This window comes from Thunnus thynnus, chromosome 7 (genome assembly GCF_963924715.1).
Source record: "Thunnus thynnus chromosome 7, fThuThy2.1, whole genome shotgun sequence".
Classification (NCBI taxonomy): Eukaryota; Metazoa; Chordata; class Actinopteri; order Scombriformes; family Scombridae; genus Thunnus; species Thunnus thynnus.
In genome coordinates, this window is record NC_089523.1 from 5606948 (window position 1) to 5626255 (window position 19308).

Consider the following 19308-nt stretch of genomic DNA (forward strand, 5'->3'; position numbering starts at 1 on the left):
GGACAAGAACATATTCTTCTCTGAGGACAGTCGGAAAATAGAGGATTGTTATGATTGCAAAGCCCAAAACCTTTTGTGATAGTTCATGGTTAAATGATGACTCAAACATCCAGTATGTCTTATGACCCCACATATATACAGAAGTACATATTTGTGAAAACTATCTGTGTCCTCAGGCGTCAGAGCATCTGCGTAAGCTGTGCATGCAGAACATGGTGTGGAGCTACTGCAAGAAAATCAGCCCTGAATGGAAACACCAGGTGAATATGGTTCTGTCACCGGTCAAGTCAGGCTCTTAGTTGCTGCTCATCTGACTGTCAGGTTTCTTGTTTTCTGCATCATTCATTTTCTTCACTGTCATTAAATGTGTGCGGACAGATGGAGCAGAAGATGATCGCCAGTGAGATCTTCAAAGACAAGAAGGACAACTACCCGCAGAGCGTCCCCAAATTGTTTGTCAGCACAAGACTCGGTAAGCTTCAGACATCTGTTTCTACTACAACAGACCGGCTGATTTGTACAGGCTTCATTTTGTCACATTATGAGATGATTTAACAACATGCCACCTCTCGTTCAGATGGTGAGAACATTAATCCCAAGGTGCTGCAGGCTCTGGGCAGCGAGAAGATGAAGGTTAGTAGAGCAGAGTCACAATGCAAAAGGCAGTTTATAAGGTGTTTTGTGAGTTTCTTCATCATCCCCTCTGTTCCCAGTATGCAGTGCCAGTCACCAAGTACGACAGGAAGGGCTACAAGGCTCGAACCCGCCAGCTGCTGCTGACCGCCAACAGTGCCATTATTGTAGAGGAGGCCAAACTCAAGCAGCGCATTGAATATGGAGCTCTGAAAGGTCAGAGGTCAACAGCCAGATGAATCATTTGCTAAGAGTATAGCTTATTTTGGATTATTCATTAAAACTGTCCTTCCCCTGCAGGTATCTCAGTCAGCTCTCTCAGCGACGGCTTGTTTGTTCTGCACGTGCCCAGTGAAGACAACAAACAGAAGGTGAAGCCGAGGACAGATTATAAATAAACTTCGCACAGTGCTCCGACAGAACCCGGTCAGATGTCATGTGTTCTCCTGTGAGTTTAAACCATGTGTGTTGTTTCCTCACAGGGAGATGTGGTTCTGCAGAGCGACCATGTGATTGAGACCTTGACCAAGATCGCCATCTGTGCCGACAAAATAAACAGCATCAACATCAACCAGGGCAGGTGAGGAGCAGAGCAGGAACATATAAAAACATCCTGTGTGCACATGACAAGTATTACATTGTCTTTACGGACTCTAAGTTAAGGTTTAGCCTTGTTTTTCTGTGTGTGTTCTTACATAATGTTAACAGCAGTGTAATACTATAAAAATAATCACTCCTACACACTGTACTGTAGATACAAAGTGGTTAAAAGCAGGAACACCAAGAAATGCCTGTTTTAACCTATATAGAAGTTCAAAGTCTGCTGCCGAGAGTCTCTTCCAGGCTGGTCTAACTGTGCCTCTGTTCTTTCTCCAGTATAAAGTTTACAGTAGGTCAGGGGAAAGAGGGGATCATAGACTTCACACCTGGATCAGAACTACTGGTGGCCAAGGCTAAGAATGGACACTTGTCTGTGGTGAGTGGGCGAATTCCTCTTCAACATTCAGTCAGATGCGGTAGATTTTCTAAATCAAATACTACATAAATACTTTTGATTTTGTTTTGTTGTTTTCTTCATTCAATCCCTACTGACAGAACAGCTGTTTCAGAATAAAATCTAAAAATGTTTAAACTGATCATGAGTGCCTCTAAGTGTCGAGCTTGATCAAGTTATAAGGATTTCAGTCTTTTTTCTCTTTTTTTAATAGAGGCATCCAATAGTTGATAAATTGCGACAGTATTTAAAGCTGCATTAATCAATATTTGAATTTACTAACAAGGGTTGAAATGACTATGTGTTATATGAAAGTCACTCTTAGTTATGAATGCACAGAAAATGAGCGGCTCCCTTCAGCTCTACAGAGCCTTTTAGCTCATTGTTTTGGTTTTCCAGCTCACAAACTCTCATCAACGTCATTTACTGACACAGCTGGCAGCAGTTTTCAGAGAAAAAGCTCTGAAAAAAAGTTCTACTAAAGAGCCAGATGTTTTCCTCAGACGTTGGCGGAGAGCAGAACACTTAAAAGGAACTTGCTGTTTATGTTAACATTGTGGTTGTTACGCAACTCATAAGTGGCCAAAAAAATTCAACTAATGCAGCTTTAATATCTTGAAATTTGTCAGTTTTTCAAGGACTTTAAAATCCTCCCCCACCACACTGAGATTATATCTTGAACTAGCTCTTTTGTCAGGGAGGCACCTTCATTTTAGAGCTGTCTGCTGTTTAATTCTAAGTTAATTCTAATGAAAGGCCATAATCAGTGGAGACATTATTGACATGTTATTTTGAATGCATATTTTGACTGATGTTGTTGTTGAGCGGTCACTTCCTGTGTCCGTCCTGAGGTTAGAACTCCCTCTGTTGACGTGATGTTTTTCTCTGGGTCTCTTCCAGACGGCTCCCAGACTGAACTCCAGATGATGGCCACTCTGACCACACAAACACACACACACACATATACACACACCAGGACCCACGTTCTCCTGATCTCTCCCACCCTCCAATCACACGACCGCAGATCCCGTTCTGCCTAAGCCAATCAGACGCCAGCTTGTCACCACACCGGTGGCACGTGCTTCCAATTAAAAGAAAATAAAAGTCCAGCAAAACTAATTGATATATTTATGTTTATATATTATATTTTTTGGGATTAATACTGTTGCTGTTTGAATATTGTGATTTTATATATGAGGCCAAGGAATAACAAATATTCGGGTGCATTTTTCTTGCACCGTGTGTGTTTATTGTGCTTTATTTGGGGAACATGACCAAGAAAACAATGAGGGAAGTGTCAGAATAAGTGACAATAATGAGAAGAAGGGGGTTGTTATTGATGAAATCAGGGTTAGTTGTTTCCTGTTGCCTCTTTTTTTTTTCCTGTTTACTCTGTCTTTTTGACTTATAGGCTTGACCGTCTTCCTGCTTTTCTAACTGGGGCGGATGGCTTGTTATTGAAGGTGTATAGAATAAGGCTGACAGCATGTAGGCTAGCTGTTGAGAGGTTCAGGGACGAGGAAGAACACCTCTTCATGCTTAAGCACGAGAATCTAATGGATCTTGATGGCAAGAGACCTGGTAGTAATATAGCGTCATACCGTGGCTCACAAAAAATAGTTGGATATACTACTGAATATATTTTCATATATCTGTATTTGTAGACTATCTAAATATGAAGGGAGTTTATCAAGAGGGAATCACTACATTAGATAAACAGCATTTACTGTAAATGCTGCAAAAAATGAACAAAGTATGTGTAAAGTGGCTGAGGATAAGGCAACAAAAAGGTGAAAAGAAAGACGAGAGAACGCAGCCGTCATTTGCCTTGTTGCCAGGTGCTTGTGCCTTTCTCCTCGACTAATCCTGACTATTCTTAATGAGGGAGTTGAAGAGCTTTATATTGATGTATGAAAACCATGACACTCAACGTGAGAGTGAGTCGAGTTAAGTGTAGATAGAAACCCGTCGTCCTCTGACTGAATGTTGCTCTAGCACCACATAACATGCTCCGACTGGCTCGAAGGCCCCAATATTTCTCTCCATAGCTGGCTACATTTCCTCCTTTCCTCCACCTCCCCTCTCTGCTTCGCTTCTCCAGCCTCCTCCATGACCTGCCTGTTATCTGTAGTACGACTGAACTGGTCTGATGGCTACGCCTGACTAGGGCTCAACCAATGTTTTTTTTAGTTTTTTTTTTTTAAGATATTATACAATACATCGCTCCATTCTTACACCTGTATGCCTTTGCAACTGCATTTGGACAAAAAATGTGACTAAAACTCACAATTTAAAGCCATATAATTGAAATTTCTTTTAATGGGATAATTTTGATGGATGTGAAGGTGAAAAGCAGTGAAGCCACTCCTTATGTGTAGTGTTCAACATTTATGGAAATGCACTTATTCACTTTCTCGCTTTCTTTAGAGTTGTATCAATCTTCTCATCTAACTCTCAGCAGGAAAGTGAATAAATGTATTTCCCAAAATGTCAAACTACCCATATTGTCAGGGTAGAAAACCTTCCGAAATAGCAATTTAAACCTTTATATGACTCCTCTTTAAAACCCATGACAACAGTAAAATATTCATGCATCCTTTTCAAAATGTCATGCCATTTAAGGTTCAGAGCCTCATAGAGAGCAGTTGCACAATAAAATATCTTCCTAACTCTGACCCTTGACTCTCTTCCAAGCCTACAGGCGAGACCAAAGACTTACAGCGAGAAAGTTGTGTTATTGGAAATTCTGTAGGCTTACATTTTGAGAGGAGCTCCAAAATGTTTCAAGGATTTTTTTTTTTTTTCCTCTTTCTTTTTTCCAGACCTCGCTCAATGACAGAACTTTTTCTCTGCATGGCTCTAAGGCGAGGCGGGTGCAATATGCCGAGGCAGGACTGTGCTACTGCACTTATTAGCCAAAGACCCTGTTGATTTCTAGTGATTCTGTGTTGTATGATTTATATATTATGTCAGTTCTGAATGTTCTGTTTTGTTTTGTTTTTTTCCAGGAGGGAGATGTATATGTACAGTTTGTGTTCTGTGTTATAAATGAGAGATTCAAGCCAAGTGACGTTTGACGATGTGAAACATTTGGGGAGAAACAGCTTTTAGTATTGTTTGTTAACTTGTTCATGTGCCTTGTTGGATAGCAATACAACAGATTAATGTGGGATTATAAGAGAAATACCTCCTTGAGTCTAGTCGTTGGCTGACGACGGGTGTTGGGCCGTTTCTAAAAGTTTCCCAACGGCACCTAAAGGTTTCCTCTCTCCGTGTGTATAAGCTTTATTCAAACCAAATCCTAAGTTTGTCTATTGATTTACAGATGCACTCCTGTTATCAGTCCTGACTTACTGTATGCACCAAACCAATGTATAATTATGCCAACACACTAAAAAAATAAGATACTAAAGATTTGCAAAATAAATTTCAAACGTACAGTAAAAACAAAATGAATGGTCTCTCTTTGTGTTCAGTTTTGTGTGTGTTCTAGTGTCTAATAAAATGTTTGTGCTCCATGTTTCAAGGTTAATGCACAATAATAAGCATACACTAACATCACTTTACTCCCTGGTGACAAAATGCTTTTTCTCTGTCTAAAATGGAGCTCCAGGGGTCCCAAAAGTTGCAAACCTACAAACCACAACCTGGTTTGTGTTGATTTAATAGAAATGAACTGAGAATATGCGCCACTAAAGCACAAAATCTACTGACATCAGAGTCCCCTTAATGTTCTGCCAGCCCCGCTATTACTTAATCTGGACGCCCTGTCACTGTGTAAGAATCCAGTTTCATTAACTTTAATGTTTTCAGTTAATGTTTGCATATTGTTAAAATATTGTTAAAATAATGTTTATAATTGAATGATCACACAGCAAACCTGGGGCCAGCTACTATCTTAGCATAGTAAAGGTTGCACAGTAAAGGGAGGCACATGGAGGATTACAGGTCAAAAGGTATATATATACATATAGTGCTGCTTGAAAGTTTGTGCACCCTTTAGAATTTGCTCTATTTCTGCATAAATATGACCTAAAACGATCAGATTTTCACTAAAGTCCTAAAACTAGATAAAGAGACATCAGTTAAACAAATGAGACAAAAACTTTACACTTGTTCATTTATTTATTGAGGAAAATGACCCAATGTTACATATTTGTGCGTGGCAAAAGTATGTGAACCCCTAAGATTATCAATTCATTTGAACAACAAAAATCACACCAAGAGCAGGCGTGTTATAGTCCAGGAGGCCACAACCGACCCCAGGGTAACGTCTAGGAAACTAAAGGTCTCTCTTGCAGCGGCCACAGTCGATGTTAATGAGTCCATCATCAGGAGGAGATTGAACATCAATGGTGTGCATGGCAGAGTTGCAAGGAAAAAAGCCACTTCTCTCCAAACAGAACATTGCTGTCTACGGTTCACTCAAGACCACACGGACAAGCCAGAAGGTGATTGGAACAATGTTCTGTGGATGGATGAGACCAAAAAAACTTTTTGGCTTGAATGAGAAGTGTTCTGTTTGGTTATGAGCAAACACTGCATTCCAGTGTAAGAACCTTATCCCATCTGTGAAACATGGTGGTGGAAGTATCATGGTTTGGGCTGCTTTGCTGCCTCTGAACCAGGACAGCTTGCAATCATTGATGAGTTCTGAGTTGTACCAGCAAATTCTACAGGTAAATGTCAAGGTATCTGTCTGTGAACTGAAGCTCAACAGAAAGTGGGTCATGCAAATAGGACAACAACACTAAACGACAAGTCGTTCTACCAAAGAATGGTTAAAGCAGAAGAAAGATAATGTTTTGGAATGGATGAATCAAAGTCCTGACCTTAATCCTAAAGAGATGCTGTGGAAGGACCTGAAGCGTGTAGTTCATGCAAAGAAGCCCACAACATCCTTGAGTTGAGACTGTTCTGTAAGGACGAATGGGCTAAAATTCCTCCAAGCTGATGTGCAGGATTGATAAACAGTTACCGGAAATGTTTGGTTGAAGTTATTGCTGCAGTAGGGGGTCACACCAGTTACTGAAAGCAAGGGTTCACATACTTTTGCCTCCCACAAATGTGTAAGATTGCATAATTTTCCTCAATAAATAAATGAAAAAGATGAAAAAATTTTTTTTTTTTGTCTCATTTGTTCGGATGGGGTTCAATTGGGTTCACTTTGTCTAGTTTTAGGACTTGTGTAAATATCTGATCACGTTTTAGGTCATAATTAATAATACAGAAAATTCTAAGGGGTTCACAAACTTTCAAGCAGCACTGTATATATGATGTAAATCCTCTTCCAGACAAAGAATGCTAGATTTCGTCACCCTGCTGAGACCATTGACTTTTGTTAGAAAAAGTGTTAATAACAGTCATTTCGTATAGAGGCTCTGGACTTAGGGGCCATGTGACCTCTTGGGCCCCTGAGTATACACCCAGTACTTCTGTGGTTTAATCCATCAGCAGAGGTGGAATGTAACTAAGTACATTCACTCAAGCACAGTACTTAAGTACAGTTTCTCCATTTTATGCAACTTCATACTTCTAGTCTAATATGTTTCAGGGTGAAATATTGTAATTTTTACTCCACTACATTTATTTGACAGCTTTAGTTAATTTTACATATAAAATATGTGATTAGTTTATATAATATGATGCATTTTTATATATGAAACAATCTAACCATATATAAAGTAATTAAAATGAGCTTCACCTGGACCAGCTACAACATGAAAATGCTGCTTACATGTTAACACATCAGTAATAGTAACCCAGTATTATATAAGTCTAAATGCGTTATTTTGCATAATGATTACTTCGGCTTTTTGTACTTTAAGTATATTTTAATGCAGGACCTTTACTTGTGACAGAGTACTTTACATTGTGGTATATGCACTTGTACTGAGGCTAAGTAGCACATCCAAGTACTTCTTCCACCACAGTCCTTCAATGATAAGTTTGAAGCGGCCACTAGGTGTCGCCCTCGCTGTGTAAATACCCGACAGTGGTTTTTGTTTTCAGCTGTTCTTTCCACCGGATCATGTGAACCCCGTACTCTTGTATTTCTAGGAATTACAAGTTCGGCATGAAGTTGGAAGTAAACAGTGCGTCACATCACACGCGGGTGAGAGGATTTATAGCCTACATATAGGCGAGACAGCAGTGCTTAGACATGTCCAGCAGATGTGTCACACCCACAAAACAAGGAGCACTGTAGGCCTCCGTGTGGGAGCAGTTTGTACACTAAATAGTCAAATCAGAACAAAAATCCCACCGAAGTTTTTAAACTTGTAATAAAGTATTATTTAATTTGCAGCATTTTTCTCTGTCTGAATGTGCTTCAATGCACCATGGAGCCAAAAGCACAGAAAACTGTCCTCGTGTGGTCAGTTACACCAACAAGACTATAATCATTTTCTGCTGCTAAATAACCTTTTTATGATTGTATTCAGTGTTAATGACATTTACACAAAAAACATCTAAACTACCTTTAAGTTAACATTCATCATTTGCCTTCTGCCAAAGATTTAATAGTTTTATTGGCTTGTAGTTAAGTTTTTATAATAGATTATATGACTTGTCATTATGTTTATTGCATTGTTGTTGTTTCTAAATAGAAGCTATTTCGCACCCCATTATTATCAGCTGTCCAGTCCTTTATTTATTTATTTATTTATTTGTGTCCAAACATTTGAAGACTGTGATCCCAACATTTTGTCAGTGTTGAGAAACAACACACATGTAATATTGGCACTCTGTGATTGGCTCCGGCTGGTCTCTAGCTCAACCACGGGCCAATGGGGAGGCGGTGTTGTTTTTGCACCGCTCCTGCGCTGCTATAAAACGGCAGCAATGAGGGATGAGAGAGGAAACAGTGATCCAAAGAGACATCATACATGTGAATTCGCAAAGCTGCTCTGTTTGTTTGTCGTCGAGGGACATTTGGACCTGCAGAGGCAGATTGAACTGAAGACAGAGCGGCTTTATTGTCCCTGAATCCACAGACTCAGGTAAGCTGTCCGCACCAAGGATGCTCTACACCGGAGGAGAGGCTGACTCATATGTTGGCATGCTTCATGGAAGGAATCGCCAATTTACGATAATAACACAATGTGTCACAGGCATTATTTTGCAGAGAGATTTTATCTTTCACTTTGAGTGTTTTCCTTTGTTTTCACGGCTGCAGAGGAAACAGGCTGCAGCAGCCTGTAACACTGTTATCAACTTCTAGTCTATCAGTGTTTGGTCAGCTTTTCTAGCTCATCTTGTTGACTGAAAGTGCTAATTCTGGGAAAACATTCAGAGCTGATTATATTCCATCAGATACATTTGTTCAAGTTGTTTCTTTCACTGTCTGGATCACTTCCTTCGTTTTCCTTATGTTGCTCGGATGTGATGACGACAGCCGTGCGTGTATTCACCGTTTCATGAAAGATTTAATGTCTATAAAACCAGGAGTGTGTGATCTCAGTAGACAGCTGTTTACAGCAGGATAACAGTGGAGGCTGTTGCATGTGGAGGCTCGTTGTTGCCAGTAGTCTGCTAATGAGTGTCTTTGTTTCAGCAGCATGATGCGCTGTTGTTGATACTGAACAGCTGAGCGCCTCCTGCTTGGATGTGCGTCAAGTTACTGAGAAACAGCCCGCGTAATTCCGGGACAGTGGAGGGTTCAGTCTTCAAAAAAAGGGCACCATTGAACGAACATACAGTTGATGAGTGAAAACAGCCTGCAGTTTAATCAGACATGTGTTTTCCCATGTATGTGTTGCTATTGCATATGATACTGTGGCGGGATTAGCAGTGTTTTCTGACTATGTTAGTGTATGTTATTATTATATTTCAGACTAAGAAAAGGTAGCTGTATTTTATTTTGTAACTAGCCGCCGGAAGTGCAATGTGTCATTTTGGTTAACTTGACTCTGCAGGGAGGGGGCTGGAGATGCAGATGGGGTTGGTGGGGGTGGAGGGGGGTGTTGTGCGGATAGTCCAGTTCAGACCAGTTCCAGCGCTGCTCTTCATTCACCGCAATATTACTACTTTGTCTTATTGTTCTCAGTGCGATGATCTGCTGCTAAAAAAGACACAAGATTTAAGTGATGTCTGGTGTGTGTGTGTGTGTATATATATATATACATATATGTATGTATGTATGTGTGTGTGTGTTCATATGCAGCTTACTCTCCATGGTCCTCAGTGCTGGGGGTGATGAGTGGCATCAAGTTCATATTCAGACAAAAACAATCTGTCATACAGTATAGTAGAACAGCTTTACGTGATTTATTTTAACCAGTGCATCACACACTGGCATATAATGAAAATACATGTGGATGTAATTTATTTCCATTACGGATTCAAGTCAGGTCCTGTGTGTAAAGTGTTATATCTGAAAGAGCTTCACAGTGCTCACTTTATACAGTCAGACAGCGCATCATCTCTCCACTGGTTATCATAGGTTGTAATAAAGTAAATCTCGCGCCGTACTGGTTCGAACCGGCTGGAGCTCGCGCTGCGTTCACGTGCCGTGGAGTTTTCTGTAAACACAGGTTGTTTTTCTTCAAAGTGGCTTTGTCAGCCTCGACACACATCCACTTACACAGTGAAACATTTTTTTTAATACTGACAAAGGAACAACCCAGCAAATAGTCGTGTCTGTTGACGTATATTTATATTTATGTTATATTTAATCACCAATTTAAGGCAGGCTGCAGGTATTTTATCTGCTATTTGTAGCCTACATGTAAAAAAAAAAAAAAAAAACCCTCCAAAAAACAAATATTAGAGAGCTGGGATCGAAGACTGTGGGAACTGAGTTCTAGTATCAAACTCACCTTTAAGATTTTTTTTTTTTTAAATGTAAAAGCTCATGTCGACAATATTTTCTGGCAGGAAATACCCTTCTCTCTGTATCGGTCCCCCACGGGTACTGAATGCAACATCAACCTCACGTGCAGCAGCTGCACGAGCTATGTCACTAACAGCCAATAGGAGAGGACCTGTTAAACCCTTAAGCCAATCAGATAATTCAGGGGCGGGGGCTGTTTAATATTTATAATAGGGATTTGTGCTCTTCAAAGACCTCAGCTGTTTCTGTTTGTGAGTCTTCCTCTACATCATCATCATCATCATCATCATCATCATCATCGTCAGGCAAGAACAAAGACACATAGATTATTCAGGCCAAGAGAGTCATCCTAAACACTTTGTTGTGAAGTCAAGCAGCTGTGAAACATCTTAGACCCTATTGTTTATATATGATTATATCCAGAGATGCTAAACTTGCCACTGAGTACCAAAACAAGAAATGCAGCATCAGTGTCACATAACATCTGCAATAATTTTTCTCGGTTTTATAAATATTTAATCCCAGAAGCATACTGAATGTCGCTGTCATCTCTCATCATCTTGTCTCCATTCCCCCTGTCTGACCCTCCAGGCTCCAGCAGCCTCCCTCCACTCCAGTCAGGCCAGTGAAGTGCTACCTCCAACCCAGCAGAGATGGCTCCCACGCTGGCCACGTCTTTCTCCCGCCGCTGGTGGATGGCGGTGACGGCGGTCATTGAGAACCTGCTTTTCTCAGCTGTGCTGCTGGGCTGGGCATCCCTGCTCATCATGCTCAAGTCTGAAGGCTTCTACTCCTACCTGTGCAAAGGACCTGGTGAGTCAGAATTACACAGGTTATAATATTTGACAAAGGGGGTGGGGGGAGGGGGTTAGAGGTGTGGAGTCGAGGCAGGCTGCAGAACTGTTGGGAACTGTTGGAGACTATCAGTGGTGGAAAGTAACTGCATTCAAGTACTGTGCTTATGCACTTTTTTGAGGTACTTGTACTTTACTTGACTATTTCCATTTTATGCTACATTGTGCTTCTACTCCACTACATTTCAGAGGAAAATATATACACATTTTTATATAAAATATATAAAATAATACTTTTTACTTTTTTTACATTCATTTGACAGCCGTAGTTACTTTTTAGATTAAGATTTTACATGTAAAAAATCAATGTTAATCAAAGATTAAACCAGTGGTTCACAACCTTTTCAAGCTTGTGACCCTTTACAATGAAACAGTGTCTAGTTGGGTCACATTTCAGATGCCTAACTGTGTTTAAATAGTGAACATTAGCTCCACTTGGACCAGCTACAACAGCAAAATGCTGCATATGCACTGATACATCTGTATTAAAATATAAGAATATATATATATATATGATATATCCGTCACAGGAGCCATTTTTCAGCAGAAAAAAAACCTTCAAGTACATTTCGCTGATGATGCTTTTGTGCTTTTTCTTAAATGGGATTTTGAATGCAGGACTTTTACTTGTAACTGAGTATTTTTACATTCACGTATAGGTACTTTTACTAAACACTTCTTCCACCATTGGACCCCAAGTATAACTGAGGGGAACTTATTTCAAATAAAAGCACTGCAATCAGATGAATGACTCTATGCCATAAATTATATGTAGAATATCATTTGTAAGTGACCGCTTTCACAACTACGTCTGCTGCTGCTAACATGACCATAACTGTCATGCAAAGTAGCTACATAGATGCAAAGAAGCTTTAGTGCTAACTGGCCTTTTTGCATACAGTATTTCAGCAGAATAGCCTTGTTTTGGACTCTTTAGATTCAATCAGATGGTATGGGTTAATAGGACCTTGGGTGACTACGCCCTGAGTATATCTGAGCTGGGTGCGGTGGAATAACAAACACACGTAGGAAAGGCGAGAAGTGCTCAGGTTTCTTCTGACAGCGACCTTTGAGCAAAGAAGCTACCTGCATATTAGCAGGAATCATATTGATCCAACAGCTGGGATTTCCTTGTGGAAAACAAGTCAATACACCAGCTGCAGTCAGGCTCTAAACAAGCTTTAAAAGTGGCTGTGAAGCTCCACAACAAACCAACAGATGGATCACATTAGATTATTCTATCTTATTCTGTCCGCGGCTCTCCATGATCAAAGGTGGTGCAGTGAGTTACTGCACTCAGCGGATTATTAAATTATGTTTTTATGAGAGAAAATTGCTTTGGCTCAGAAAATCAAAATCAGATGAGAACTTTGGGTCATCCGGAGCATGATTCAGTATCCGCTCATTGTCACTGTAGCAAGTTAGGTTACATACATACATAATGACAACATATTGAAAGGTTGGTTCATCATCATCACTAGAGTTTTGATTTGTCTCCATTTCCAGGTAGCAGATGTATGTGTGAATGAGACCATTCATCCCTTTCTTCTCCACAGTGATTATCACACAGGCTGTTGTCTGTCGCTTTGATCCTCTGATTTGTCTCTGCCCGTGTTTCTCTCTTTGTATCCTACAAAAGAAGCAGTGATGAAAGCCTTGCAGGGTTAATTTGCGCGTATGGTTTCATCGCTGTCACACATTTAACTCACACATCATCACATGACCCTATCTGCAGCACTTGAGAGGACTGTCATTCTCACTTTACATTTTCCACAGTGTAAAACATTACTGTAGGTCTGTATTAACCCTGTTAACTGCTCACAGATAACGTTTATCTGAGTGGATTCGGTTTAGGTGTGGGAAGTTAACCTGTATGGATCTTTGCTATTGACTCTACAGTGACCTGACTCCAGTCCTGTCACGACATGTCTCACTTTCTCGCTCCCGCTCTCTCACCTGCAAAGTAAAATCAGCAATTTTGGTGTTTACGAAGTCTGTTATCGGGTCAGGAAGGTGCTCAATATGCTGAATGTGTTAAGTCTCTACTCTCAGTGTATTCAATCTGTTTGTTTATTCTCTGGGCAAAAATGTGCAGACATTGTCCTGCTTCTAGCAGAACTTGGCAAAAGGCTGAGCTCTACCTGGTTTCTATTGTCTTGCATCCTTTTCACTCTGATTCTAAGTAGAGATCACATTACTCATAGAGTGGTGACTTGAAATTTCATCTTTTTCACATTTTTGGCGGCAGGAACTTTACAGATTACCCTGGCACTGTTCACTCATTCCACATTCACTATGTTTAAGATAAAAAAACACAATATTGGGCACAATTCAGGTCATGAATAATGCAAGCTGGTAGTTCATGGTTAGCAACCATTGCTTACTTACAACTTTTGATGCATAGCTTCATGTGTGCCCTCTATATATACTCAGTTTGAACACATCTAGCAGACAGCACTACACAAAGGCAGTCACCAGTCTATGTACAAAAAAAGAGTTGCAGCATTATGAAGGTGTGAAAGTCTCAACTGCTGTTAACAACTGGTCAAACACACTCTTAGTCAGAAATGAGAGGGCATTCAGAGGCCGAGCCGGCCAGACAGCGATTGTTCTGCACATTGTAAAGGCAGTCTTGTGTTCGGCTGAGGAACAAAGCACAGTCCCAGAATGTGTCGCGGAATTTCACCAAGTGGCATATCACCTGAGAAGATAAGGTCCAGAGGCATTCCTGTGAGCATGCATAGAAGAGAGTGCTACAGAAGTGGGCGAGAAAAGGGTTGAGAGACATAAAAGAAAAGTCTAGAAGTGTCAGTTGTTCTATTGGCTGTATGTTAAATTTCCTATCTTTGAACATCTATCCCTACCTTAAAGTTCATAGTTTCCATCTCCGCACTGTGTGGATTCGTTTTAAAGAACACATACTCCCTCATGAAAGTGAAACTCTATTGTTCATCAGCTCAGTGCAACCTGATCTCCCACAGTTAGGTTGTGGTTACTCTGTTGGTGTGAAAAGTCTACATGTTGCAGTAGACAGAGACAGATGTACAATCCTTCATCTAACTTGTCAACCGATCTCACCTCTCTTTGTCTCACTTTTTTGTCACGTGGCTCGGCCTGTCATCACCGTTCTTTCTCTGAGATTCTTGGCTGCTTCTGAAAGATACACTGACCCAAAAGTTTGTTTAGCTCATTGTGAACAGCATGCACATCCTCCCTGAGAGAAAACAGTCTAAGATTAGAATATCTGAAATTGCTAGTTTGTTTGTCATCCCTTCTCATTTAATGCTCTGTGTGTATCTGGTTGTGCGCTTCATGTTGTCCTTGACAACTTTGAAACCAATGAAATAAACCTGTTAGCACACTCTAGCAATCATTAAACTAAATGACTCTGCAGGTTGCGAGTGTTTGATATCACCTGTATGTATAGGAAAGTTCATAGAAGAGAAGGGAGTGGTGTGTCAAAGGAGAAAAAAAAGGAATTTGGCAAAACATACACACAAAAAACTGTTTTTATAGGGTTGACATTAAAGGAGAAACAACTATGACGGATGGCCGGTTCACATTAAACACAGAGTATGTGATTCATCATGACACGACTTTTCAGAGAAGATCAAGTCAGCCTTTATACCCTTGAGTGTGTCTGTGTGTATGTGTGTGTGTTGTCAGGGTTCTTCCCTTATTGACTCAGGTTTGCTGCAGTCATTTGATTAGTCAGCAGCCGGGGCCCACCGGGGGACAGATGCTCCTACCTGCTGTTAGTCCAACAGTCAGCACTTAATGCTCCAGTACACCTCAAATACCAGGCTGAGAGTGCAGAGCATATAATCCAGCTATTGACAGAAAGGTTTGATCACCGACAGCTCTTGAAAGCTGATAAAAATGCCCATATTTTAGATTTTTCTGACATTTTTTATGAAGAAATATGTTCAGATTAGAGTCTGGAACAGTATCAAGGTTATCAAGGGACACTAAAACTTCACTGAAAACCAGGACAATGATGGTGTCGTTACTACTAGTAGTCCAACTACTCTCACTACAAATCATCATAATAAATTCATGCACCCTTGAAAATCCATTCAGGTGAAGAGCTTCCTATAGACAACCAATATAATGATTCTATAAGGAGTAGTGAATTGAACAAATTGCTTCATATCCATCATAGTAGAGGTGTGTGGGTGACTTTTAAAGGGCAATTTCACCATTCTTATTCGTAATAATAACATTGTACTCACTGATTCAATGGCTGAGATCTCTGAGCATGATGACATCGCTAAAACAAAGTCAAACAAGGTAAAAACAACGAGCAGTCACAGGTTGTAAACAAACCCCCACATTAGCCAAACTTATTTGGGAGAGAAAACAAGGCCAAAAGGCAAACTGTCTATTGTAAACATCTGTCACAGTTTATAGACTGACTTCCTAGTTCAATGTTGACCTATTGTACACAATATAAGATAACCTGGATTTTTTTTCTCTCTTTTTTTGAAGATACAAAATACTTTGAGATTAGTCCATATTGGGAAAATTTTCCCAAGATAACAGTCCAAGGAGAAAATAGTTGAAGCCTTTCTCTCTCATAAAGTTGATAATACTTTATTTAGCTTGTCTACAGTCACATATTCACAAAGTAGAGAATGATTTTAACATTTGTCAGTCTGTTTTAGCTCCTCATCATCACGTGACACCAGTCATTCTTCTTCCAATTTACTCTAAAACAGAAACAGAAACTTGCTAGCCTAGCACCATTAAGGCTACAAACAACCCATAATGCTATACTTCCTGAAGGGAGCCGGTGTAGAAATGAGTCCATTTAAAAAGGTTATCAGATATTGTGTTGTAATTGTCTCGTCCTCAAATTTAATGTTGAAACTTTTTCAAATGTAATTTCCAAATATAACTTGGTTTTATGATATTGCTGACATTTTGCATTTTACCTCCAAATTAAGTGGTTTAGGTAATTTGGCTTAATTACAACCTGTCTGACTGCTCATTTCTTGTCCCAATTGACTTTGTTGTTGCCATGTTGCTGTGAGCCCAGATCTCAGTAACTGCTTTTAGAACAATATGAATTCTGGCCAAAACTATGAACACAAATCTCTTTCAAAAAAGCCATAGATCAACATTTCTGTCATTTTTGCACTGTCATGTTAAATTAAACTAGACTTTTCTGCAGCCTCTCAAGCTCAAGTCCCCACATGCTTTAGATGATTTATGTACCAGCATAAAAACAACACTGCAGCCCTCAGATCTTCATTTAGCCACGTTACCTTTCACCTACACAAGACAAGGACTAATTTTCTGCATCAGGATGTATTTAATATGACATAATAGCTTCCTGTTGTTATACTAAATTCACCCCGACACCCACAAACTAGTGTCAATACCTCCTCCCCCCTCCTCTCCTTTTACCTTAAACTGGCTCAACAGAGATCACAATCACACACCTCCTTTACGAACATAGCGGGAAAGCAGATTTTCAGCTATGTTGTTTATTAGACGCTGCACAGACTTTAGCTGCTGTTGACAACATTCCCCCAAGACTGACGGGAAGAAAACACTCTGATGACTAAGTGCTTCATACCTCCCTCCTTCAGACACTGAACATGTGGTAACTGCTGAGTCTGTCTCCATTGTTTTCTAAGCAGTTTGACCGAAAACAAGTCAAGGTGAGTGAGGAGTTGCTTTCCTCTGTCAGCCTTCCTCTTTGTCCCCTGTCTGTTCAACAGAGTTTCACCAGAGGCAGCAGTCTAATAGAACAGATAGACAGAAATAGACTCTACATGAACTCTGATGGACTGTGTTTACCAGTGAGTCAGTGGGAGGCAGACTGAGCTGGAGTCTCTGTCTGTGCAAAACTGTTACAGAGTTCCCCTCTACCCTGCAGGGGTTCGGTTGTGGCTATTTCTAGTGCCTGGTTGCTCTGTATTGTGTTGTTTTCCCGGCAGTCTGTTTACTTGACCTTTAATGAGTTTCTTGGCTTTTTCGATCAGCAACTCAGCTCGTGGAGAAGGGGGGGCGGAAGACGTAGAAGCTCTGACCTCAAAGTGCAACATTGGAAAAACCAAGAAAGCATTTATTTTAGATGACATCAAAACCTCTTGGATGACAGAGTCAATGAAGTCACCAGTTTCTTTTCTTTTCCTTGTTTTTGTCTTGTTTCGTGTTTATAACTTCTTGTATACAGAGAATCAAGATCCTTGTTTTGTACAGCTCCATAGGTTGATTTAAAGCTGCATTATGCCACATTTCTCATGAAGAAAATATCCAGATTAGCTCAGAAAGCCCAGATTTACCCTGTTTTTTTGTTGGGTTTTTTTTTTTTATCACTTTTGCCTCTTTGTTTTTCTTTGGTGTAAACAGTGGCAGTATTCAGATCATTTACTTAAAGTCCCCTTTCACTCAAAAATGTGTTTTTCTTCTTCTTCCTTCGGTCGGATGTTTGAGCTTCACTGTGTAGAATGATGTATGTGCAGAGTTTGACACTTGATGTCTGTTTTCACATTCATCTGCTGAAAGTGGAAAGTTTGTCTGTGCTCACCTTAAATCTCATTTAACATGAGATGATTTTTTGACATCACAACTAGTTTGGAGCCAATGGTGGTCCAGTATGCGACTTACACAAGTGTAGAAATGTGGAAACTTGAAGCTGGAGACATCTTGTGTCCAGTAGTTGAACTTTTGAGATGAAAAAAACATTTTTATATTCATAGATTTTGAATTTTCAATGAATCAAAGAGAGTACATGCAGTTGAACTTTTTTATAGATACAAATTATTATTCAAAGAAAAGTATTTTTGTATATATTGTATTATTAGATTATTATTAGAATGTGTATGCAGCATTAATGTTGCAGTCTGGGATGGAGCTAATTTATGTACTTTTGGGTAGTTTAATCTATATATATATATATATAGTATAAGAACTTTACAGAACTCCTATATGTTTAATAAAAAGAATTAAAGTAAGGGTTTATTGTCATCTGGAACCACCAGCATAACTGCAGCATGCAGCCTTAAGAGAAGAAATCAAGTTAACAAACAGTGTTTCCTCATCTGACTGCTCAAACCTGAAGTCTTTCCCTCTCTGCTTTCATTTTTCTCACCATCCAGGAAACAGCTCCAACCTCACCTTCTCCAACACGTCAACCTCTGAGCTGTCTGAAGCTGAGGAGTACCTCGAGATGAACGGCTGGCCCATCTGCAAGGACCAGGATGAGATGCTGAACCTGGCCTTCACTGTGGGCTCCTTCCTCTTGTCCGCCATCACACTGCCCATGGGCATCGTCATGGACAAATACGGGCCGCGGAAGCTGCGACTTCTGGGCAGGTGAGGCTGGAGAAGAAGATCTCAATCCATTCTCCACTTGATATGACACTAGGCAGTTATGGACTGTTTGTTTTATTTATTGCCAATACTTTGTGTTCCCAGTGCCTGCTTTGGCTTCTCCTGCCTCCTCATCGCCTATGGAGCCAACGATCCCAACAGTATGTATTTGTGCTTGTGTCATCTCACATACATCACTTTAACGGCATCATATGTTCACTCAGGGACCCTACTGCCTCACACACTCCTCTCAATCATGTTGCTTTTGTAGGTGAGCAATATTGTAGAGCTCATTTACACAAAGGCACATATCGATGCTGTGGTGACACTTTCATTAATCAGACGGGATGTGTGGGAGTTGTATTGTGTTAGCAGAGTAACCACCTCTGCCTGTGTCACTAATCTGCTCTTTCTCCTGTAGATCTGTCCATCCTGATCTTCTTTGCTTTGGCGCTCAATGGGTTTGGAGGCATGTGCATGACCTTCACCTCTCTGACGGTGAGTAGCACAGCCTTACAATGATTTTGATACTGTGTGATGCCCATATTTTTGGATTGAAGGTGCTTATAACACGAGCTGAAACAATTAGTTGATTTATCGGTTAGTCAAACGACTTTGTTATTTTGATAATTGATCAATCACTTCAATCACTTTTCAAGCTAAAATGCCAA

The 19308-nt window shown here is 40.2% G+C and overlaps 2 protein-coding genes across 4 annotated transcripts in view; both read left to right on the forward strand.

Moving 5' to 3' along the window:
• Positions 1-5079, forward strand: part of LOC137185678 (unconventional myosin-Ic-like) — a 60570-nt gene extending 55491 nt beyond the window's left edge. For all 3 annotated transcript variants that reach the window (XM_067593968.1, XM_067593971.1, XM_067593969.1), the window contains 8 exons: positions 177-260; positions 379-472; positions 578-633; positions 714-849; positions 934-1004; positions 1116-1213; positions 1510-1609; positions 2528-5079. In XM_067593968.1, coding sequence (XP_067450069.1) covers positions 177-260; positions 379-472; positions 578-633; positions 714-849; positions 934-1004; positions 1116-1213; positions 1510-1609; positions 2528-2554 — 666 coding nt within the window. In that variant the 3' untranslated portion in view covers positions 2555-5079. The remainder of the gene's footprint in view (positions 1-176; positions 261-378; positions 473-577; positions 634-713; positions 850-933; positions 1005-1115; positions 1214-1509; positions 1610-2527) is intronic.
• Positions 5080-8473: 3394 nt separating this feature from the next.
• The window catches only part of LOC137185679 (large neutral amino acids transporter small subunit 4-like), a 30992-nt gene continuing 20157 nt past the window's right edge, over positions 8474-19308 (forward strand). The window contains exons 1-5 of the mRNA XM_067593972.1: positions 8474-8628; positions 11052-11273; positions 18424-18640; positions 18743-18798; positions 19059-19135. Of these exons, the coding sequence (XP_067450073.1) occupies positions 11114-11273; positions 18424-18640; positions 18743-18798; positions 19059-19135 (510 nt within the window). The 5' untranslated portion in view covers positions 8474-8628; positions 11052-11113. The remainder of the gene's footprint in view (positions 8629-11051; positions 11274-18423; positions 18641-18742; positions 18799-19058; positions 19136-19308) is intronic.